This window comes from Chiloscyllium plagiosum, chromosome 2 (genome assembly GCF_004010195.1).
Source record: "Chiloscyllium plagiosum isolate BGI_BamShark_2017 chromosome 2, ASM401019v2, whole genome shotgun sequence".
Classification (NCBI taxonomy): Eukaryota; Metazoa; Chordata; class Chondrichthyes; order Orectolobiformes; family Hemiscylliidae; genus Chiloscyllium; species Chiloscyllium plagiosum.
In genome coordinates, this window is record NC_057711.1 from 45,716,535 (window position 1) to 45,740,981 (window position 24,447).

At 38.9% G+C, this 24,447-nt stretch overlaps 1 protein-coding gene across 11 annotated transcripts in view; it reads right to left on the reverse strand.

Moving 5' to 3' along the window:
* Nucleotides 1-2,597: 2,597 nt before the first annotated feature.
* mef2cb (myocyte enhancer factor 2cb) overlaps nucleotides 2,598-24,447 on the reverse strand; it is a 239,047-nt gene continuing 217,197 nt past the window's right edge. For 6 of the 11 annotated variants that reach the window (XM_043708960.1, XM_043708885.1, XM_043708890.1 and 3 more), the window contains 5 exons: nucleotides 19,824-19,993; nucleotides 18,938-18,961; nucleotides 17,670-17,799; nucleotides 9,385-9,520; nucleotides 2,598-6,519 (listed from right to left, as the gene is read on the reverse strand). In XM_043708960.1, the coding sequence (XP_043564895.1) occupies nucleotides 6,198-6,519; nucleotides 9,385-9,520; nucleotides 17,670-17,799; nucleotides 18,938-18,961; nucleotides 19,824-19,993 (782 nt within the window). In that variant the 3' untranslated portion in view covers nucleotides 2,598-6,197. The remainder of the gene's footprint in view (nucleotides 6,520-9,384; nucleotides 9,521-17,669; nucleotides 17,800-18,937; nucleotides 18,962-19,823; nucleotides 19,994-24,447) is intronic. The other 5 variants (XM_043708950.1, XM_043708941.1, XM_043708922.1 and 2 more) reach the window with 3 other exon arrangements.

Here is a 24,447-nt window from a genome sequence, read left to right on the forward strand (position 1 = left end):
TTTAAATATCCATCTAATCTAGGCAACCAGGAAAACTGGAAGGAACGTTGACCCCTATTTCAAGGGGGTTGGAGTATCAGAGATAAGGACACAACTGTACAAGGTGCTGGTGAGACCACATCTGGAGAATTTTGAACAGTTTTGTTCCTCTAAGGAAAGATATCCTTTCATTGGTGGCAGTTCGGAGAAAGCATACTAGGATGATCCCCAGTATGAAGGGATTGACTTATGAGCAAATATTAAGCAGGGTGAGATTCTACTCATGAGAATTTAGAATAATGTGAGGTGATCTAATTGAGACAGACAGGATTCACAAGGGGCTTGACAGGGTAAATGCTGAGAGAATGTTTCCCCTCATGGGAAACTCTAGGACAAGGCGGCATAGTCTCAGAATAAAGGGGCTCCAATTTAAGGCTGAAATGAGGAGGAATTTCTTCTCTCATCGGGTTATGAGACTTGGGAGCTCCTTGTCTCAGAGATCTGTGGGGCCAGATTCCTGATGTACATTTAAGGCTGAGTTAGATAGATTCTTGGTCAGTGGGGGAGTCAAGGGTTACAAGGAATAGTCAGGAAAGTCAATATGAGGAATGTTGGCCTGCCATGATCCTATTGAATGAGTGGGGCAGACTCAAGGGGCCAAATAGCCTATTCCTTTTCCTACAGTCTTATAATGCCTACTTGAATGTCTCAATTGAATCTACCTCCACTGCACTGTAGGCAATGCATTCCAGTCCCTAACTATCCACTGTATGAAAATGTACTTTTATCATACCACATTTCATATGCAAATTAACCAATATGTATACCTTCTTGTTCTCAATCCCTTTGTAGGAAAGCAGTTTCTTCCCCATCTCTATCCAGACCCATTCATGATTTTTAAAACTTCTATCAAATCTCCGCTTAGCCTTCTCATTTCTAAGGAAAACCCCAAGTTGTTCAAACAATTTTTGTCGTTGGAAGTTTTACATCCAGAACCATTCTCATAAACCTCTCTGAAAACTTTCCAATGTGATTGCATCCTTTCTAAAGTGGTGTCCAGAATTATTATAATACTCTAGTTGAGGTACAGGTAAAATCTTATGCTGGTTCAGTGCAACCATCTTACTCCTGTACTCAATGGATGAAGGGCTTATGCCCAAAACGTCGACACTCCTGCTCCTCGGATACTGTCTTACCTGCTGTGCTTTTCCAGCACCACACTTTTTGACTCTGACTCTCCAGCATCTGTAGTCTTCACTTTCTCTCAGTCGCTGTAACCTTACTGTGAAACCTCTTCCAAGGATACCCACCTTGAAGAAGTTCTCCTCTATCCACAAGGATCTCAGTGATTCTCTCTCTCTCTCTCTCTCACTGCATCCCACAGGTCATCTCCTTCGCCTTGAAGCTCTTCAGCAATGTCCTGAAGCAAACCCACTACTACAGCTACATCTCCTTCCTCAGAACCTGCCTACACTACCGACTTATCCCATATGGACTCCAGACTACATTTAGACCATCACAATTTGGACCTGACTGAAACATCAACTCCTGGTCCTCAGATGCTGCCTGACTTGCTGTGCTTTTCCAAAACCACACTTGGACTCCTGTACTCTATATCCCTATTAATAAAACCTAGGATCCTGTATGCTTTATTAAGTACTCAGACTATGTATTCTTTCACCTTTAAAGACTTATGCACATAAGCATTCAGATCTCTTTATTTTTGTACAGCCTTTAGGGTAACACTTTTTATTTTATACTGAATCTCCACGTTCTCACTACCATACTATATCACCTCACACTTTCCCAAAGCATTTGTCACTTTGTACTGTCTTTTTTCCCAGTTTACAATGCTTCAAAGTATTGTTTCATCTGGAACCTTGGAAATTATCTCCTGCAGACCAAGATCTAAATCATTATGATATATAAAGGTCCCAAACTGCTCAATGGGAAACTCCACTACTAAATATCCATGAACTATTGCCCTTTGATCCCCCTCAGTCAATTTTCTATTCATATTCCATTTTCCCTTTATTGCATTACATATAATTTTTTTCAGAAGTCTGTTGGGTGGCTCTGTATTGAGTCCTTTGCAAGTCTATGTATTCCATATCAACAGTATTACTCTCATCAACAGCCTTGGAAAGCCTGCCCACCAACTGAGGACCTTAGGAAGCTACCATCATTGGTATCCACTTAGTGGAGGACAGAAAACGTACTGCAGGCTTTCCAGAGGGTGTCTTGGTCAAAGACACTCAGTGCTTGATCGAGGAGACCATTATTGTGAAAGGGGACACCGTGAGAGCCAACAATAATCCACTTGCTTTTGATATCAATCTGCCTCCCCCAAGACTTACAATCTGTACTCGCCCTTAAACTGCCATCACTCTCCTCCAGTAGAGGAGTCTTAGTGATCCTGAGCATTCTGATCCCAGCTGTGTTGCCTGCCACCACAGCTGTTGGCCACTAGCACTGAGTTCAGCAGGGTTCCCTGAAAGGCTGTGATGCAGGACTCTTGTCAACTCTCCAGCTGACAGGCGAGATATACCTCACCTGCATTAAATTCCACCCACTATTTGCATGTGAAAGAGAAAAAAAAAACACACAAAGACATCAAGTCACTATGAAAGCCAGTAACTTTACTGATTTGTCTGCAAAATACAAATTATACCTTATTTCCAGCGAGAGAAACTTGAATTTTCTCATAAAAATTTTCACTACAGACAGCTGAATTAAGTCCCTTGAGATACACAGATGTAGTTTAACTTAGTTATTAACATCTTTTTGTCATCAAGTGGCGACAAAGTCCAGCTTATGCCGCTGTGAGCCTCTTTATTTTTGCTGCAAACGTCCACATTTCCCCATTTACAAGCAATCATTTTGTATTACTATTGTATAATGGAAACAAATCCTCAGAAAAAAAAAATAACAGCAAACCAGCTGGAGCAATCCAAGTATGTTTTAGGTCAATAACAATAGTCCTTCCAAAGCAATCCAGGGCTACAGTTGATAACAGTTCCTTCATAAGAGCACCGGTACCATATTTAATTGCTTAATCAACTGACCTCTTTAAACTCTTTTGAGGTATGGATGAATTTGAGGTATGAACAGGGCAAGTAGAATACGTATAATAACCTGAACACAAAATAAAACAAAACAATTAGAGAAACATATTTGCAAAACTGTGGCTAACTGCCTGGATTGCTCCACATCTTTGGTTAAAATATTAACAAAAGCCTTTATCATTACCCTACACTTGAAGCACTCTAAAATAAACATTATTTGATCAGTCTTTCCAGAACTCTGTAGTGGCAGGAAACCAGCATTAGAATCAAGATGCCACATTCTACACAGCGGATGGCACAAATAGTAACAGTTGAAGCACTCATAATTTATTTCTTAGGCAATTCTTCTTCGAGCAAAGTGGTTTTATGGAACACTGTTGATTTTAGTTGTTAATTGTGTTTCTTGTAAAGCCAAACCTTCAAGGCATACTTTACAGGGGTTGGGAAACATTTGTATGCATAAAAATTCTACTTCTTGCTTTAGGTTTCCATTTTAAAAAAAGACTATTTCAATGGTCAACTATAAATAAATATATTGTCAAACTTTTAAAAATAAACTTTAAAGAAGTATGATACTGAATTGAGATAGCTAGCTGATTTTTTTTTCTAAAGAATACGTTTTCCTGAATGCTGTATATTTTGATGGTGCAACTATTTTCTAGGGCTATTAAAATATTTCATTTGGGGCAACATTGGGATATCCCATTTATCATAAACTCTGTCTTTTAGAGGTAGAATAGTGGATTTTGCAGAATATTCGGTCAAAGCTGATCTGGTTTGCTGATATTTTCACTATCTCAGCTCTTACTATATGACATCTGCTGGCACTGATATGTCAACTCAAGTTACTGGCAGCAGTAATGCATTGCAAACATCAAGATATCAGTAAGTGACTTTGCTCTCACTTCTGCGCAGAATAGTAACAAGCTTTATTTTGATGTTCATGAGTTTTATGAAACAGAAAATAACTTAAGTGCCCCCAGGAAAGTGCCACTGCTATTTTTTGCCTTGCAGTAAAGAACATTGCCTAAATCTGTTAGCCAATGGTTTTGTGAGTAAATGAGAATATACAAGGGGCTCTGCCCCAATAATTCTTAAAACCATAGTACTGTATCATTATATGCTAACTCAGAATTAACTCTGTGGTCAAACATACAGCGAAATTATAACACTTGGACAATAATAAGTAGAGGGTTGTAGGTACAGAAAGGAGTGACCCATTATGAATTAGGTTGTGCTTCTCAATTGATTTTTAAAAACTGTGGATATTGATTTGCTGTTATGATATTTTGCTAGTAGCTCAATCTACAAAGAAATCGATTACTTAATTTGCAAAAGGTTGTTGAATTAAAATAGAGTTAGGAGTCTGTGGCTGCCTGATGTTCATTTATTGATTGAGTCATTACTGAGAATTGCTTTTTAGTAACATGTAAACATATTACAATGAAACTGTGAAGACATAAAAATTAACTGGGATTGAAGCTTTAAATATAAATTAGCTTTGAAATCCATTTAGCATCAAATTGATCTATTACAGAACAGATTGAGAACACATTCATATACACACACAGATGAATTCTTATTCAGGTTGTGGTCGGGGGGCTATGATTGAGAAAAGTTATGTTTTCTTTAACAATTTTTAAGAACGCATTTTAAAAAAAAACTTTGCAGCATTTAATTGACTAAATATCCACTGGTAATTCTTTAGATTCAAAAACTCCTGTTTAGAAAACATACAAATGCAAGTAAAGTGAACAAATACATTTTGCCAAGTGATCACATTGGATTAAGAATATTATAGCATTTCACCACCATGCTCAGAATCACAAATTGGCAATTTGAATGTACTGAGGAAAACTACTCTTGAACCCAAAGTACTTCTGAAATTACCCCAGTACCCAAATGACAGGCAGCCCTACTCCTTTTCATGTTTTAATTCCTTAACAGTAACAAAATTTAGAATACATACTAAACCCGTCCTCCCAACTGGTTAACCTCATTATACTGAACATAGCCAACTCTGATTCTGCAAAAAGGTGTGCAGAAAAGATCTAAAGAATTTAGTTACTTAAACGTGCATATGCACAAATACATTCTCCCCTCCCCCCACTAATAAGATAACCAAAACAATGTTTGCTATGACCATAATTAATATATATTAGAAAGCTATACACAAGCATGTTAATTTCACAGATTTTAAAAGATTTTCTTAATATTATTTTATATAATTAGAAATACACAATTCAAAAACAAAACCTCTACAAAGAGAAAACAGTTATCTTGGTTAGCAAAGCGTGGAGTTTTTTTCATGGTTTAGGGTAGTGCTTCCTTACGAAGAGCCCAATTCCATTATTTTTAGGACTGTTTAAAATACCAGCAAAGCTATCAGGAAAAAAACATTTTGGCTTAGGTAACTACAAAAAGCCACAAATGCTTTGCAAATGTCTTTTCTTGCTTCCATATGAAAATATAAGCAAAATGTAATGTACATCTTTTTAAAATCCACTTAAAATGTTAAACAGACCCAGAATTTGGACTTTTCCACATATTAATGATATTTTATTATTTTGTCAAAGTATGGTCCTCATTTAAATGACTGATTCATTTCATTGAGTGCCATACTCTGCTGATATGCCTTTTTACTTTAATATGTTCAGAGATGTCAGTTGACCAGTTTGCTTTTTTGAAAATGGTCACCCATATTTCTGGGCCTGTCAACCACCTATACATATATAATTTTTTTTTTGTTTTTGTTGCATAACAGCTGCACTTTCTTTCTCAGCAAAGATCCGCCAGTTCTGGCAAATGTTTCCTTTTAATCTGCTATTTACATGTAAATACGTTGAACCTGCAACATGACACTATCTATTGTAACATACATTTTGCAAGGGAGCACAGCAATGTAAAAGAGTTAGCAGTTAAATCTACATTGTACAAGGGTTTTCTTTGTACAACTCAAGTGCTAAAGCTGTTATCTCAGCAATTTACGTTACTTTATATCACTGAGGCAAGTTAAAAGTACTTTTACAAAACAGAGTACCTGACTTATTTTCCACACACGGCACATATAATGTTGAATTCCCCCCTCCCTCCCTTGCCCTGTAATGTAGCGCACACACACACTGCAAGAAAAAAAATGACTGAAGAATCTTATCATGTTGCCCATCCTTCAGACAGCCTCATCCGCTTGACAGATGGACTTTCCCTTTCATCTGGCGAAGGCCTTGTAAGTCCGATGGGAGAGTGGAAGTCATTCCTGTGATCCTCTCGGTCACTTCCATCATAGGAACTGCTACAGCTGCTCAGACTATCCACTGGAGATCGCCCTGCATCGAGCCTTGAGTGTTGCGGGTATCCCAAGGGTGTGTGGGTGCGGTCTCTAGGAGGAGAAACAGGTTCTGACTTGATGTTGAGGCTTTGAGTAGAAGGCAGGGAGAGATTTGAATTCTGAGATAAGTGAGTGCTAGTACAAACTCTGTAGAAGGAAAGGAAACCAGTTACAGAATGAAGAGGGCAATTGCCCCCACCTGCATACATACAAACATGCATGGACACTCACTGCATATATATGTTAAGGCTCTGAAGTGTTTTGATCAGAAATAACTATACTACCAGTAGCAAATCTTTAGAGCTACATTGATGAATTACCACTTCTTGCTGGCCTAGAATGCAACAGTGTCAAAAGTATCTGAAAGCTTCAGTATCAATATTGCTTGCAATCACACATTTGTGTATTTAATGGGCATAAAGAAACTGCTGATTAGATTTATAAGCAGGCAACAAAGGAGTGCAAAGCTTCAAACTATTTCCATATGAAGCCTGAGTTAATGGTAAACAAATAAGTTTAGAGCTCCTGTTTCATGTTATCAACTAAACACGTTTTAGTTTGCTCAGAGACTGCTCATTGATACAATGCTCAAAGATAGTTTTTCACAGAGTGCACTAATTTTTTTATACAGCAAAGGACATAATGAGTACTATTGATTTTTAAGTTAATGGAATTAAAATGTTATTGATCTTTAGAATGCAGAGTTAAAGGATTTAGGACTTTTTTTCTTATTCTTGTATGAGCTCGGCATCACTGACAAGGTCAGTGATTGTCACCCATCCCTATTGAGTACCTTGCTCAGATATTTCAGAAGGCAGGTAACATGCTGTGGGTCTGGAATCACACAGAGGCCAGACGAGGTAACGTCAGCAGATTTCCTTCGCTAAAGGGTAAGTTAAAGGTTTACCTGAGGTGTCAATAGTAGTCTGACGGCAATTAGCAATAGAAAGCTTTTGCAAGGCATAAACAATTATTCTGGTGGCACTTGGTGGTTCAGAATTTTGTCTGAATTCACTGGTTGATTGTATTCTGCTGACAAACAACTACAGTTCTTCAAAGTTCGGGGGAGATGGTGGCACAGTGGTAGTATCACCAGGCTAATTAGAGCAGGACAAAAAATGCAGATGTTACATTGATGTTTTTAAACTTTGGATGCATGGATACAGTAATTTAGATTTAGAGTTAACATGATATGAAGACTGATACTTTCTTTGTTTTTGATATTTTACCTTTGAATAAAAATAAAATATAAATCATAATCGTTTGGCATCATTCTGAAATCAAGTTGTTGTACCTTTTTTTGCAGGTGTACTTGGAATTGTAGGAACTTTGTTGCATAGTCATGTAATGAAAATTGTGCATCATATGAATTGGTGAGCTGCAGATATCTACTGGGTGTGCTTAGTCAACTGTGGGGGAAGAAGGTGATCAAGACAAGGGATGGATTGAGTATGAGATCAATTTCTGTGAGTGGATTTTCATTTTAACCAGCAATGGATATTTAGGGTTTCCAGAGATATTATATCTTGGTACATTTCTGTGGCATTTGTTTAGAATGTTATTGATGAGTCGGATATTCTAAAAGTTTAGAGTTTTATGGACATCTAAATGATTTCAAACTCACTTCAATTACACTGACTATGATATCCCTTTGATCCTAGACTTGACATGGCTCATTGTCAGCAAGATGAAATATCATAAAAACATATCTGTGGAGATGATGTTCACTGCATATTGAAAAAATATTTTTAATACATACGGAGACACAAAAAAAATTATCCAAAACTTCTTAACCTAAGTGCGATGTTAAAATTTCTAGTAATTCATTTTTTTATGTTTCAAGTATAAAATAATCATGGCCCAATTTCTTTGATCCATCCCTCAATTATATTTCATCCATTTGGTTGATATATAGCAGTGCATGCAATGAAAATACCGCAATGCCCCCAAGTGGCCAATCATTGCCAAGCTACTTCTTTAAAAGTTAAAAGATCTGCACTCAGATGCTCTATGATTTTCTTTTTTTGCTGAAAAGAGAGACATGTGGCTTGAGTTTTCTGTCTCATGCACATCAGGATAAATACTGCAAGCCAAATTTCAAACAGTCATAACAATTTTTACTACAGGAGAAAAAGGTGTTTTTGATTGGCATGTTGACTGAATGGTCAAGGCTTTGTCATGACAAGATCAACAAGGAACCACAGGCACCCTCTCCAAATGCTTCATAGTAATTCAAAAATAAGTGCAAGACTTGAAATATTCTTATTATCATTTTTCCTTAAACAGTCAATGGAGAAGAGAAGGTAGACAAGACATTAAAACCATTTAATTGACATTTAAAATGTATTACAACACTCAAATTCTAAAATTATTCTCTAATATTGAAAACATATGATTACCCATGTAGTTATCCTTTGAAATAAAGAAGTGGATGCATGGAACAAGATCTGGGACCCACCAGGTATGGCTGGAATCAAATAACAGTTCTCTCAGCTTCAGAATTTATAGAAACCACTCTAGTCTGATGATGTGAAGAGTAACCATTTCTCTTCTGTTGCAAGGGTCTCCACTGAATGAACTTAAGGAAACTGATGCGGAGTAACACAGATGTGTGACAATTGTATAGTAGTGGGTGCTCTTCCAAAGTTAGGTTTGAGGTATATGGTTTGAGTTGGAATAGGGAAACAGTATTCCACTTGCTGAGCTATGAGTGCTCTCTGTCAACAAAGTTTGCCTTTCCCCAGTAACAACCATCAACATCTCAATAAGTAAAACAAAAAAAGCCAAATTGACAATATATAGTATCACTTTTGTAGTATATTACTCCAAATATAGGTTCACAATGAGTTGGAATAAAGTTTGTTTATGGGCATTTGCTCCTGGTTCACACTGTACAGTAACTCAATTCATGACTAAGACACATGCATTTACTATGGTACATTGAGAATGAAGAGATTTAATGAATAAATCATACAAAGAAGAATAATTCACTGTTCAGTTAAACATACTTACCCCAGTTGGCTGAGGGCTGAATGTTGCATATTCTGTAGCTGATGTTGCTGCCAGCCAGTCATTGAGCCAAGGTGGAGAGCATTGGTAGTATTAAACCCAGTGAGAGATGACAAGTCAGCACTACTAAGGGAATATTCTTTATTGCGATGTTGACAGGGATGGGATAAGAGGAAGAAGAAACATCAAAATTAAGCAAACATAATGGTATTCAAATCTTATCTTTAAGATTCCAAATGAAACAATTCACTTTCAATGTCTGAATCACCTTCAATACGTTTTGGGCACTTTAGCATGACATCTTTAATTTGAAAGTATAATAAAAGATCTAAATTTTTGGTAATGCAGTATTGAAAAGAATCACGAAACTACAGAGCCAGAACAATTACAAAACGGAAGGAGCTTTCACTTATTGTGTTATACCAACTCTAGAACAATCCAAAACTAATATTAGTCTTTCTCTTCAATCTTGGCAATGCACCTCTATCTGCTTCTAATAGCTATTCATTTCTTAATTCCAACACGCAATTGTTTCAATGTAAACTACTCCTTGTGACAAAATATTCCATATGCCTAACTCTTGGCATACTGAAGTTCTTTCCACCTGATCTCTGCACTCTCTACCACTCAATTCCCAGGCAGAAAAAAATAGCTAACATAAAAAAATTATTTTAATATTTTTGCACCGGGAAAATAGTGCTTGAAAGACAAGGTTTTTTTCATAACAAACCCCTTCAGCATCTTTCCACTGAGTATATGTGCCAAATCATTCTTTTCGCCCTTGATTTTTAATGTTAAAAATATACCTAAACTACACTTTCTGAATCTTTCACTGACTTGCTCTTTGAAAAAGCACTATCTTTGTGTTACCAGTAGATGTACTTCATACATTGAAGTTGAACTCATCTGTGCAAAAAGCAAAAATTTCTTAATACAGCAACCTGCTTCCACCACCTTCAACCAATAAGTAGAGTTACAAACAATAAGCTCAACCTTTTGTTTTCTGTACATCAACCTTCATGCTGTTGCATGTTAACATGCCTGAACTCCAGATGGAGGTTTCATGGGAGTCAATGTTGAGTACTCCCAGAGCAACTCCCTCTTGAATATATACCACTGTTAGGTCTATCCTGCCGATTGAACAGATTACACCCAGGGATGATGATGGTGGTGCCTGGGACATTCTCAAGAAACATATGATTCCACGAGAATGAATACATCAGGTCGTTGCCTGACTACAAGGCAGCACAGTGGCTCAGTGGTGAGCACTGCTGCTTCACAGTGCCAGGGACCCGGGTTCAATTCCTGCCTCGGGTAACCGTCCGTGTGGAGTTTGCACATTCTCCCCTTATCTGCGTGGGTTTCCCCGGGTTCTCTGATTTCCTCCCACAGTCCAAAGATGTGCAGGTTAGGTGAATTGGCCATGCTAAATTGCCCATAGTGTTAGGTGCATTAGTCAGGGGTAAATACAGGGTAGGGAAATGTTAGGTGCATTAGTCAGGGGTAAGTACAGGGTAGGGAAATGGGTCTGGGTGGGTTACTCTTCGGAGGGTCGGTGTGGACTTGTTGGGCTGAAGGGCCTGTTTCCACACTGTAGGGAATCTAATCTACTGTCAGATGGCTCTTCCCATTTTAGTACTAATCCCTAGATGCTATTAAGAAGTCTGGGGAAGACAGGTCTGAAATAAAAGTAAAATAATACGGTTGCTGAAATCTGAAATAGAAACAGGAAATACTGGAGAAACTCAACTGAAGTTATGAAGATGAGTCATAATGGACTCAGAACATTAACTCTGTCTCTCTCTCTCTCTCTCTCTCTCTCTCCACAGATGGTGCCAAACCTGCTGAATTTCTCCAGCATTTTCAGTTTTGACTTGGTAAGGCTGAGTTTACTGCTGTTATTTCCAATGCTTAGGTCGATGCTGGATGGTCCATTCAGTTCCATTACATTGACAACTTTTTAACAGTTGTTACAAATAAATGAGTTGTTAGGTCATTTTAGAGGGTAGTTAAGAGTCAAGCATACTACTGTGTATCTTGAGTCACATGAAGGCCAAACCAGGTAGAGATGGCAGATTTCCTTCCATAAAGGACAGTAGTGAACTAGATGAGTTTGTACAACAATCAATAACAATTTCATGGTCATTATTAGACTTGTCATTTCAAATTTTTTAGCCATCAGTGATAATTTAATAAAGTTTAAATCAAAAGTTAATGAGTAGTAAAATGTATTCAAACAATTATGAAAGTGTATTGCTTTCCTTAGCTGTTTCATTTAATTTCCCAGCTTAGATCTAACAGTGGATCTGATTGAAAACATCTCCTATGGACTGCTGCAAAAAGAATGTTAATTATTGAACAAAAATTACATTTCTAATTTCTACAGAATCCTTCCATTCAGGGGTTTCATTTCTTTTGACTTCAAATCACGGGAAGCAATCATCAGGTCTGGAAATGGTTCTTTTTTTTAATTAATGAAGAACATGGCGTCATATTTGCAGCATACTAGAACAGTAGCAAGTGTTTCAATATCAATATGTTCATTATGACAAACTGGAACACTCCTTGACCATACTTTGTTGTAGCATACTACACCTCACAAAATCTTTCCCTCAGAGTTATTTCTTTCTGAACATATACTATTTAAATCACTCACTTCATTCAGTTACAAAATTGTTGCAATTTTCATTGCTATTCTTGCTTTACTTATCAACATAAACAGCTGAAATAGACTTAAAATAGGAGCTTGCTAACTAAAGTAGCAGAAAGTCATATGTGCTTCCTAAAGTTCTTCAAAGTTGTTTTCTTACTAAAAGCTCCAGTTATAAGTTGCTTGAAATGATTAAACATATTAAGACACATGTGAATGGATCTTTAAATAAAAGTTCCTCAAATAAAATTATATTTTGAGCAAATTTTTTTGAATTTTAAGCAGCATCCTTCATGAAATAATTAAAGGTAATTTAGCAAAATTCAATTCAAAAGTTAATGAGCAGTAAAAAGCTTTCAAAATTATGCTATTAAAATGTGTTGTATTTCTTAGCTGAAATGGGTTTATTTATTCAAGGTGCATCTAAACAATTAAGGTAAATTGCTTTGGAAGTATTATACTTGGAAAATTGCTTTCAATTAGATTCGTACTATATTACTGAATGCAAGATAGAGATGACAATCAAAACTGAAGGATGCTAACAAAATGTGCAATTCAGAAAGTTTAACCCAGCAGGACACTGACTGATGCAGAATTGATCAGCATTACTTTTTTCATGGGCAACACTTTGCCATCTTTTGCATTAAAGTTGTGGAATTATGATCAATAAATACAATACAAAGAACTCTGGAACACAATTTGTTTAGAATTACATGTTCCTTTAAAACATGTGGCTCAGGATAGATTGCTCTTACTAACATACACACAACTTGCATTCATATAGCAACTTTAAAGTAGTAAAATGGTCCAAGATAATTCATAGGAACATAATTAAAGAAACAAATGGACACATATAAAAATAAAAATTTCCAATGCATGGGCATGTAATCACCAGAGACATGTGCATAGTCGTACTGACACCTGTTACAGCCTGTGTTAAGATGGTGCTTTTCCACTGCTCCCATAAATTCCACAGGATTTCACATCAAAAGATGTCTAAGAGTCTGATACTGATGAAACCACTAATATGGTGACATGATGTGTGGATGGAGGAGTAGCTGTACAGTCACCGCACAAGTAATCCTAAACCTCACATTGATGTTCTAAATACATCAGCACAAATTATACTATGGCAGATGGCAATATTTGAGTTCAATAAAATTCTTGAATTTAGAAAAAAACAAAGCTAGCCTAATAGTAAACACCATTATTAAACAAAAAACAATCTGGTTCACTCAGAGCACAGAAAAAGGTCTTTCAGTCCACCATGTCTGCTCTTACCAACAAATACCAAACTACACTAATCTCATTGACCTGCACTTGGTTCACATCCTGTTATGCCCTGGCATTATAAAATGTACAATCAGATGCTTTTTGAATGTTGCAAGAGTACCTTCCTCCTCCGCCACCCTCTGAGACAACATGTTCCATATATCCACCATAATTTTCAGATTTCCTCTCACCTAAGGCCTCTGATCTTAGGCACAACTGCCATCGGGAACAGATTCTCATGATCTACCCTGTCTATGCCTCTCATAACTTTATAAGTCTCAATCAGATCCCCCCCTCAGCCTTTTCTGCTCCAAGGAAAACAAATCTAGCCTATCCAATCTCTTCTCATAACTGACACTTTCCATCCCAGGCAACATCCTGGTGAATCTCCTCTGCACCCTCTCCAGTGCAATCATGTCCTTCCGATAGTGTGGTGACCAAAAATGCACACAGTATTCCTCGCTCTTATATTCTATGCCCTGGTTAATAACAACAAGCATCCTGTATGTCTTCTTCACCACCTTCAGGGATCTATAGACTTGTACACCAAGGTCCCTTTGTTCTTCAGTACTCCCTAGGAATCTATCATTCATTCTGTATAATCCTTCCTTTATTAGATCTCTCAAAATACATCACCCTGCATTTATTAGGGTTAAATTCCATCTGCCATTGTTCTGCTCAGTTTACCAGTTGATCAATGTCAGACTGCAGCCTGAGACCTATCCAGAACACCCCCAACTTTTGTAATTTGCAAACTTCTTAATTAGACCTTCTACATTTACATCCAAGTTGTTAATGTTTACATTATAAAAAGCAAGGGTTACAGAACAGATTACTGTGGTACACTACTAGTCACAGGTTTCCAGTTATAAAACAATCCTCCACCATCACCCTTTGCCTCCAATTTGTAACCCAATTTTGGATTCAGTTTGTCAACTTGCATTGGATTCTGTGGGCTCTTAGGTTTGGAAGAGCCTTCCATGTGGGACCCTATCGAAGGCCTTATTGAAGTCCATGTAAACTACATTAACTGAACTATCCTCATGAATATATTTAGTCAACTTCTCAAAAAATTCAACTGAATTCATCAGACAGGATCTCCCTTCAACAAATCTGTGCTGACTACCTGCTCCTTGGATGCTGCCTGATCTGCTGTGCTTTTCCAGCACCACTCTAATCTAGAGTCTATCCCTGATCAATACCTGTCTTTCCAAGTATTGATTAATCCTGTCCTTCAGAACCTTTCCAATAATTTCTCTACCACTGAGATCAGACTAACTGGTCTGTAATTACAGAACAACCTCAGTTATCTGAACATCAATTATCCGAATTTCGGATTATCTGAACAAGATCTCAAGGTCCCGTAAAAACATTATCAGTTATCCAAACAAAATACTCCCCGCCTGTCTTGTTCGGATAATCGAGATTGTTTTGTACCTGGTGTAGCTCTGCTGCCCTTCTGAAATAAGGCACTATATTAACAATCCTCCAGTCATCTGGCATTTTAACTGTAGCCACTGAGTACTAATTATCTCTCCCAGGGCCCTGCAATCTCCACCCTTGCCTCCCAAAGCAGCCTGGGATAAATCTCTTCAGGCCCTGGGGATTTATGAATCCTTATGCCTGCTAAAGCATCTAATACATCCTCCTTGTTAATCTTAACTTGTTTAGAACCTGACCATCCCAATTGATATTCTCAGCTACAATGGCTTTCTCCTCTGCGAATATAGATGAGAAATATTAATTTTAAGAGTCATAGAATCGTAAAGTATGGAAACAGACCCTTTAGTCCAACTAGTCCATGCTGACCAGGTACCCAAACTAAACTAGACCCACTTGCCTGTGTCTGGTCCATATCCCTTCAAGCCTTTCCTATACATGTACTTATTCAAATGTCTTTTAAATGTTGGAACTGTACCTGCATCCACCATTACTTCTGGCAGCTCATTCCACACATGAACCACACTCTGCAAAAATGTTGCTCATGTCCTTTTCAAAACTTTCTCCTCTCGACGTAAAAACACTCCCATCTGAGGGAAAAGACCCTTGTCATTCACCTTATCTATCTATTCACCTTATCATGATTTTATAAACCTCGATAAAGGAACCCCTCAACCTCCTATACTCCAGTGAAAAAGGTCCCAGCAATAACCTGGTAATATTTTCTGAACACTCTCCAATTAAGTATCATCCTCACAGCAGTGTGACAAGAACTGCACACAATACTCCAGAACAGACCTCATCAATGTCCTATACAATCTCAACTCCCATACTCCTATGACATTCCAAAGGTCTGAGCAATGCTGACGATCCCAAAACATGTCATTGCCTCTCCAAATACATGTTAATCCTAACTTTCAGAATCACCTTCAATAACTTATCCACCACTGATGTCAGGCTCATAGGTCTATAGTTCCCAGGCTTCTCCTCACAGTCCTTCTTAAATAAAGGCATAGCATTAATCACCCTCCAGTCCTCCAGCACTTCACCCATGGTTATATATGATATAAATATTTCTACTAGGGGCCCTACAATTTCTTCCATGGCTTCCTACAACGTCCTGGGATACACTTGATTAGCTCCTAGAGATTTATCCACCTTTACATTTTCTAAGACCTCCAAATTTTCTCTTCGGTTATGTGAACCTTTTTTCCAAACATCACCATTTACTTCCCAGAGTTCTCTAGCCTCCATTTCTTACTCAACAGTAAAAACTAATGCAAAATATTCATTTAGCATCTCTCCCATCACCTGAGGTTCAATACATAGATCTCATCCATGTTCACTGGTTCTACACACAGATTGCCCCTTTGGTATCTAAAAGGTCCCATTCTTTCCCTGGTAAGCCTCTTACTCTTAATATACTTATAAAAATGCCTTGGGATTTTCCTTGATCCCATCCACCAAAGGCATGTTGTCGGCCCTCCTTGCCCCCCTAATTTCCATTTTCAGCAACCTCCTGCACTCATTAATGTTGCACGCCTCTCCAGTTTTAAATGCACTGTATCTGGCAAATGTTACTGCCTCGGAGAAAGTGAGGACTGCAGATGCTGGAGATCAGAATCGAGTGTGTGGTGCTGGAAAAGCACAGCCGGTCAGGCAGCATCTGAGGAGCAGGAGAATTCAGTTTCGGGCATAAGCTTTCAGGAATGAGGCTTGTGAGCCAGGGGGCTGAGAGATAAATGAGAGGGAGTGGGGCTGGGGGCAAAGTAGCTGGGAATGTGATAAGCAGATGAACGGTGGGGGCGAAGGTAATATGTCAGACAGAAGAGTGGAGAGGATAGGTGGGAAGGAAGATGGATAGGTTAAGAAATTTGTGCCAAGTTGGAGGCTTGGGACTGGGATCAGGTGGGGGCAGGAGAAATGAGGAAACTGGTGAAATCCTCATTGATTCTGTGTGGTTGCAGGGTCCCAAGGCGGAAGATGAGGCGTTCTTCCTCCAGGCGTGGGGTGGTTAAGGTTTGGCTATAGAAACGGCCTAGGACCTGCATGTTCTCGGTGGAGTGGGATGGGAAGGAAGTGTGTTTGGCCATGGGGTAGTGGGTTTGGTTGGTGTGGGTGTCCCAGGGATGTTCTCTGAAACGATCGGCAAGTTGGCGTCCTACCTTTCTGATGTAGAGGAGACCACATAGGGTGCAATGGACAGAGTAGATGACATGTGTGGAAATACAGGCAAATTTCTGTCGGATGTGGAAGGATCCGTTGGGTCCTTGGACGGAGGTGAGGGGGGGGAGGTGTGTGCACTTATTGCATTGGCAGGGGAACTACCATTATGTTACCTCCTTTTTCAAATCAAACTCTCAACATCCCTCGATCTCCACGGTTCCCAGGACTTGCTGCTCTTACCCGTCACTCTTAGAGGAGCATGCTAGATCTGAATTCCCACTATACAACTTGTAAAAGACTACCACCACTTTCCAGATGTAGACTTACCTGCAAATAGTTGCTCCAGTCTATGTTTGCCAGATCCTATCAAATGATATTGAAAATGGCTTTCTCCTAATTCAGAGACTTAACTTCTGCAATTTCTATTTGGTGTCAGACCATTTTAATCGGAATCAACGGACAACAAATGAAAATCATACATTCTTGCACAGAAGCAAGAGGGTCAGATGCAAAGACGTAGGAAGAAGCACAGTTATTTGCATATCTAACAATACGTATATTTTATTGCAGTGCTTATGCATCAACTGCAACCAATAACATTTGACAATCGGTTTGTTGATGCAGAATGTAGCACGTCTTTTAGAAACAATGTTATGGCAAGAATATCATTATTTCAGAAATATGAGCTGGCATTGGTAGTCACAGCAGATTGATTTTGTGAAACTTCATAATGGACTCTAAGGTGATGGGAGTTACCTACCAGTACCGTATGTGGTAGAAATGGCTGAAGGGTATCCTCCCATTCCGTGCCCAGGCAAAGTAGGGGTTGCCACAGAAACCACCGGCGTAGCCAATGACTGTGCAGCTTGTGAGTTGTTTATTCTCTGATTCTACAGAAAATCAAAAAATTGTGATTTTTATTTTTTTAATATGCTTTGTATGTCTTTTTAATAGTAGTTGCAGAAATAAATGAAATGTAGGCCAGACATTTTTAATAAACTGAATCATTTGACATAATTAGCTTTTAAGAACTCTTCCAAACCTATCATTTACAACACTTCAGGAGACGAGATGTTCCCAAGGTAACCAATTACATCAGTATCTCCATAGCAACCAGCCTAGTCACCAGTAAAAGATTGTGTTTTTGTAGCAGGAAAAAGACCAGATAGAAAACAAAAAAATGCACATGTCAGTTATTGCACTTTTATTGAAAAAAATCTAAAGTAGTGGATCTCAGTCATACTTTACAAAGAAATGACTAGTTTTATCTTAATTGTAAGAAGAGGCGAGAAATCTAAATATTTTACATAACCAGTAGGTGGTGCTATGTTTCTTTTGGTTCACAGTTCTCGGGCTGTAACATTCTTATGAAGAAAACACATTTTCAGTTGTGTATACCATTTCCCATTTAATACCAGAAATATCAGACCAAAGTAAGTAATTGACTATTAAGCGAATAATGTTCAATTTTGCAGTTTTAGAAATGTATTCAGTTAATGTTATTTGCCTGCAATTTCAACCCACCTAAATCTAGCTTTTAAATTTTATGAAAATCATAGATATGAAACTCTGAAAGTTCGTAACTAAAATTTTTCTGAAAACAATGTTCAAGATAGAAAATAAATAGTCACATCTTTTTGTTAAACAGTATGGTACTGCCTATCCTGCCTTGTTCAAAAATAATATTAACCTGAAGATTTTTAACACTGCTAAAAAGAGAAACAATGTCAAAGCTTTTGTCTTGCATTCATCAGGACAGAAATGCAAGATAGCACATTTCAAAGGGAACAACAATGCAGTATAAATTATTATTCTCTTTGAAATTTGCCAATTCTGTGATTCTGTCCTGATGAGTGCAAGACAAAAAGCTTTGATTTTGTGTCTTATTTTTCAGCAATAGTGGGGTAATTGTATCAGTGAAAAGGGGGTGTAGGTGAATGCTATCATTTAGTAATCAAAAAAACAAGAAGTCACTATTATCTGATGATTTGGGCATAGTTTGAAGGCATCAGCAGAACTCTCACTTACCTGTAACAAATCAACATCCTCCGACTGACAGCATATAAAAGGAGCAATGAATAACTGTTAGCTGAAATATTAATGTTTTTCCTCTCAGCTGACCTGTTGAGCACTTCCAGAATTATCTGTCTAAGTTAAAGATTTCCAGAAACTGCAGCATTTGAGTTTGGACCTATGATGAGGCTTGATTTTTGGGAAGACTATAAAGTAGGATTGTTACTCACCTGGGGCTCCAATCAATAAATAAATCCATCTATAAAATCACTGCAGACTGCATGTATAATTCAGAATATTTTAAATCAATTGTACATATTGAAAGCCTTTTTCCTACATCTCCCTAGGTTATGCACCTTTTGCTCTAATATGGCTTCACTTGCAACCTGCAACTAGGTTTCAACCAATAAGCACAGAGCCTGGTGCTAAACAGAAGGTGACAGAATACTGGGAATTAGCTTTATTTTATTTATTATGTGGCAATGCCAGCATTTGTACAACACATTTCATTAATGGAACAATAAAAATTAACTTCGCAAATTTAAAAAGCATTGCAGGTATACATGACAACATTTTGTGGCACATTGAATTTAAAGTGAAACTGAATTTAAGTTCTTTTTATGGTTACTTCATTGTATTTTTACACATACAACACTAAAAGGAGAACTTAAATATTATTTCACCTGTGTTTTAAACCTACTTTGTGTGACAGAAATATGTAGGTTTATTATACATCATCATGCTGTCAATTTCTACGATATAAGCAAAGTATTTTGCTTCTCACACTAAAATCCACTCCCAAATGCCTGATATGAAGTAAAAATGATTAATATTATCAAAAGTATTCTGTTGTATATATATTTTTTCTATTTTAGAATATTTTAGACAAGCATCCACTTACCACTGATGGCATATTCTTTGAACCTGGTGGAATGAGAACCCGGAGGTCAGGTTTGCGGTTGTTCATTCCCAAATTCATGGGAGGGGGTGACTTGGTTTGCATGTTCTTGTTCATACTGCCAGGCGAGACCAGCAGACCTGGCGAATTGCGGGGATTTCCATACCCATTTCCTGTTGCATTAAAGATTCATTATGAGCAACAATGTATTTAATATGTGACATAGTAATCATGACAAATAAGGAATAAGCAATCAGCAGCTAATCTTCAAATATTTACAGGAAATATACTCAAAAAAATGTTTATTCATCATCTGTTAATTTCCTTAAGATCGTAGAAAACATTCATTGTGCGGAGAAATTGTTTCAATGGAATACTCAAATGAAATGATGTTATTGGTCTCTTTGCATTTTCAATATCTGAGCAATTATCATGTTTGAAACAACAATTTCAAAGCAGCTCAGAATCCGTTTTATTCATTGTTCTAAGGAAAAGATGAATGATTAAATGACAAATCCCCAGCAAATTCCCCCTTTTAAAAAGTGAGTTTCCAATAGTGTGATGATGAGATCAAGAGCAAGTAATTTGGATTACTTCCTACCTGATGCATGAAGGTGCTGAATTAATGGTCATAGTTGAAATGGAAATAGTGAAACACTAATAATTATATCTTTCTGGGTAATTAGGTATCTCTACACCATCTATTAAACCTTTGAAAGCTAGCAGCCTATGATGAGGACATCAGAACTCTGCTTAAACAAAAATACAATAGAAACAAATAAGTATAATTAAAGGAGCATTAATGTGAATGATTTATTAATACAAAACAGGTTCTCTGAAAGAAAGGAGTATCACTTCACTTAGTTAACTGATAAGTGAATGATATGATAAATGAATCTAATAATGAGGAAAACAATAGCGCATCACCACACTGCATATAATAAAAATAAACACTTCAGAGAAATTCGCCTGTCTCAAGGAAAAATTGTAGTTGCAAGCATTTGTTGAAAATCAAAGGGCAACAATTAGTTCAGACACGACTGACATTTTAAATAATCCGTTACATCAGTACTGTGTTTGTTAGGGACTGACTTGAACTGAAGTAAAAGCCTGAAAAATTTAAACTAATGCAACTGGAAGTTTTCAAATACACAAGTTTGGCACAGTTTAAAAGTCCAATGTTTCATTTTCAAAGGACACTGGAGCAAAGGATTTAAATAAATTCAAAACCACAAAGATGGGGTAGCAAACGGTCACGCAAATGACAGGTGTAATCCATTGTAAATAAGGTGGAAGAAGAAGGAACAATTTGGAGCATATGCTTAATGAATGCAGACCAAAGGGGTGAATAAGCATAAGCATTCAAATACAAATGGCATTGCAAACAAAGTTGTGACAAGTCGAGAGCGTGGTGCCTGAAATGCACAGCAGGTCAGGCAGCATCCGAGGAGCAAGAGAATCGATGTTTCAGGCATATACACTTCATCAGGAATGAGGCTTGTCAGCCAAGGGGCTGAGAGATAAATGTGAAGGGGGGGGGGGTGTGGAAGGTAGCTGAGAATGCAATAAGTAAATTAAGGAGGGGGAGAAGGTGATAGGTTGGAGAGGAGGGTGGAGTGGATAGATGGGAAAGGCAAAGGACAGGTCAAGAGGACGGTGCTGAGTTGGAGGCTTGGGACTGGGATAATGTGGGGTGAGGAGAAATGAGGAAACTGGTGAAATCCACATTTATCCAGTGTGGTTGCAGGGTCCCAAGGGGGAATATTAGGCGTTCTTCCGCCAGGCGTCGGGTGATAAGGGTTTGGCAATGGAGGCAGTCCATTGCGAAGTGGGAGGGGGAGTTGAAGTGTCAGCCACGGGACAATGGGGTTGGTTGGTGCGGGTGTCCCAGAGATGTTCTCTGAAACGATCCGCAAGTTGGCATCCTGTCTCCCCGATGTACAGGAGACCACATCAGGTGCAACGGACACAGTAGATGACATCTGTGGAAGTTCAGGTAATTTCTGTCGGATGTGGAAGGATCCTTTGGGGCCTTGGATGGAGGTGAGGGTGGGTATGGGGGTGGGGGGGGGGGGGTGCTGTGGGTGAAGGTTTGCACTTCCTGCAGTGGTAGGGGAAGGTGCCGGGAGTCGGGTGTAGATCTGACGAGGGGGTCACGGAGGGAATGGTCTCTTCGGAACACTGATAGGGCAAGGGAGGGAAATATATCTCCAGTGGTTGGGTCCATTTGTAGGTGCAGAATGGCGGTTGATGACACGATGCATACAGAGGTTGGTAGAGTGGAAGGAGAGGACTGAGGGGGTTCTGTCCTGGTTGCGTTGGGAGGGGTGGGGTTTGGGGACAGAAGAGTGGGAAGTGGAGGAGACGTGCTGGAGGGCATCGTCGACCATGTGGAAAGGGAAATTGCGATCTTGCAAGAAGGAAGCCATCTGGGAATTTTTAAGGTAGAATTGGTCATCCTGGGAACAGATGTGGTGGAGGCAGAAGAATTTGGAATAAGGGATGGCATTTTTACAGGAGGTAGGGTGGGAGAAAGTGTAGTCTAGGTCGCTGTGGGAGTCGGTGAGCTTGTAGTAAATGTCCATGGTTAATCGGTCACCAGAGATGGAGAGGTCCAAGAAGGGGAGGGAGGTTTCCGAGATGGTCCAGGTGAATTTGAGGTTGGGGTGAAAGGTGTTAGTGAAGTTGATGAACTGTTCAACCTCCTTGTGGGAGCACGAGGTAGCACCGATACAATCATTGACTTAATGGAGGAATAGGTGGGGGTGGTGCTGGTGTCACTGCAGAAGCTGGACTGTTTCACCTACCCAACAAAGAGGCAAGCATAGTCGAACTCTACGTGGGTGCCCATGGTTATCCCTTTGGTTTGGAGGAAGTGGGAGGATTGCAAAGAGAAGTTGTTAAGAGTGAGGACCAGTTCAGCCAGGCAGATGAGGGTGTCAATGGAAGGGTACTCATTGGAAGGGGAAGAAATGGAGGGCTTGGAGACCTTCGTGTGGCAGATGGATGTGTACAGGGATTGGATGTCTCTGGTGAAAATGAGGTGTTCGGGGCCGGGGAAATGAAAGTCTTGGAGGAGGTGAAGGGCGTGAGTGGTGTCCTGAACGTAGGTGGAGTTTCTGGACTGAGGGGGACAGGACAGTGTCAAGATATACAGAGATGAGTTCAGTGGGACAGGAGCAGGTTGGGACAATGGGTCGACTGGGGAAGTCAGGTTTGTGAATCCTCGGTAGGAGGTAGAATCGGGCAGTGCGGGTTCGTGGATGATGAGGTTGGAGGCTCTGGCTGGGAGATCCCCAGAGGTGATAAGATTGTAGATGGTTTTGGAGACAATAGTTTGGTGATAGCAGGTGAGGTCATGGTTGAGGGGGCAGTAGAAGGAGATGTCTGCGAGTTGGTGCCTCCCTTCAGGGGTCAGTGTGAAGACTAATTAAAATTTAGGTTTCATCAACAGAGACATAAAGTACAATAGCCAGGATGTAATGACAAGTTTGTACTAGACAAAGATTAAACTATGTGTCGTGTGCAATTAGTAGTATCGATGATAGAGAGGATTTTAAAGACAGAGAAGGTAATGCTGTGCAGATTACTCAGAATGATACCAGTAAAGGAAAACTACTGGTAAGTGGAAAGATTTGATAAACTGAGATTATTTTCAGTGAGACAGAGAAAACTGTGAAGAGATTTAATCGATTTATTAAAAATATTTTAGTGAATGGAGAAAGAAAATCCCTGTGTTCAGGGATTCAAAGACTGAAGAAGCAGGCTCAGAAAAAACATCTCTCTGCTGAGCATTGGTGGTGTACAGAATGTTTGGTGGAGACAGTATTTGTGCAGACTCATCTTTTAAAAGAAAAATATGTAAATATTTGAAGCAGAGAAAGATGGAGGATACTGAGGAGATTTTTCATGATGGATCGCTGCTCCAGCCCTCCTTCTGTGCTGTAACCTCTATAATTCAAAGGATGACTTGTTGAAATTGGGCTCCTCTTCCTGGTTCTACAGTTGGTCAGGTATTTCCAGATAATGATGTACCTGAAGGTTAATGGTAAATTTTCTACACATAAGGTGGAATTTTCCCCTCCCTGTGAGATGAGTATGGTGAAAAAGAAGGATGAAAATGAAAAATCAGATTCTTGATGTTGAAAATAAATTCCCTGATTATCCCCTCAAATGTTAAGCAGAAACATTGGGGTCTCACTCGAGTAGTGACTATTTCATTTCCACGCATCTGAATGTGCTGCAAGTCACAACTCACTCAATTTATGCGCCATTTACAATTCTCTTCTCCTCTACTGAGAAACTAGAGGTGCAAATTATGACAGGTAAAACAGATCATGTAACAGGTGGCTTAGGCTGCTGAAAGCTTGTGCTGGCCATTATGTCACTGCTTCTTCTGCACAGCATCCCTACATGGTCCAATGTTACGTTGATCCTTCATCCAAACAACTGTGTATCAGCAAACCACTAGCTTGACCATATCATTATGCCTGCTTTTGGACCAACTTAGCGACCTGGGTGGCACAGTGACTCAGTGGTTGGCACTGCTGCCTCACAGCATCAGGGACCCAAGTTTGGGTGCCTGTCTGTGTGGAGTTTGCACATTCTCTTCGTGTATGCGTGGATT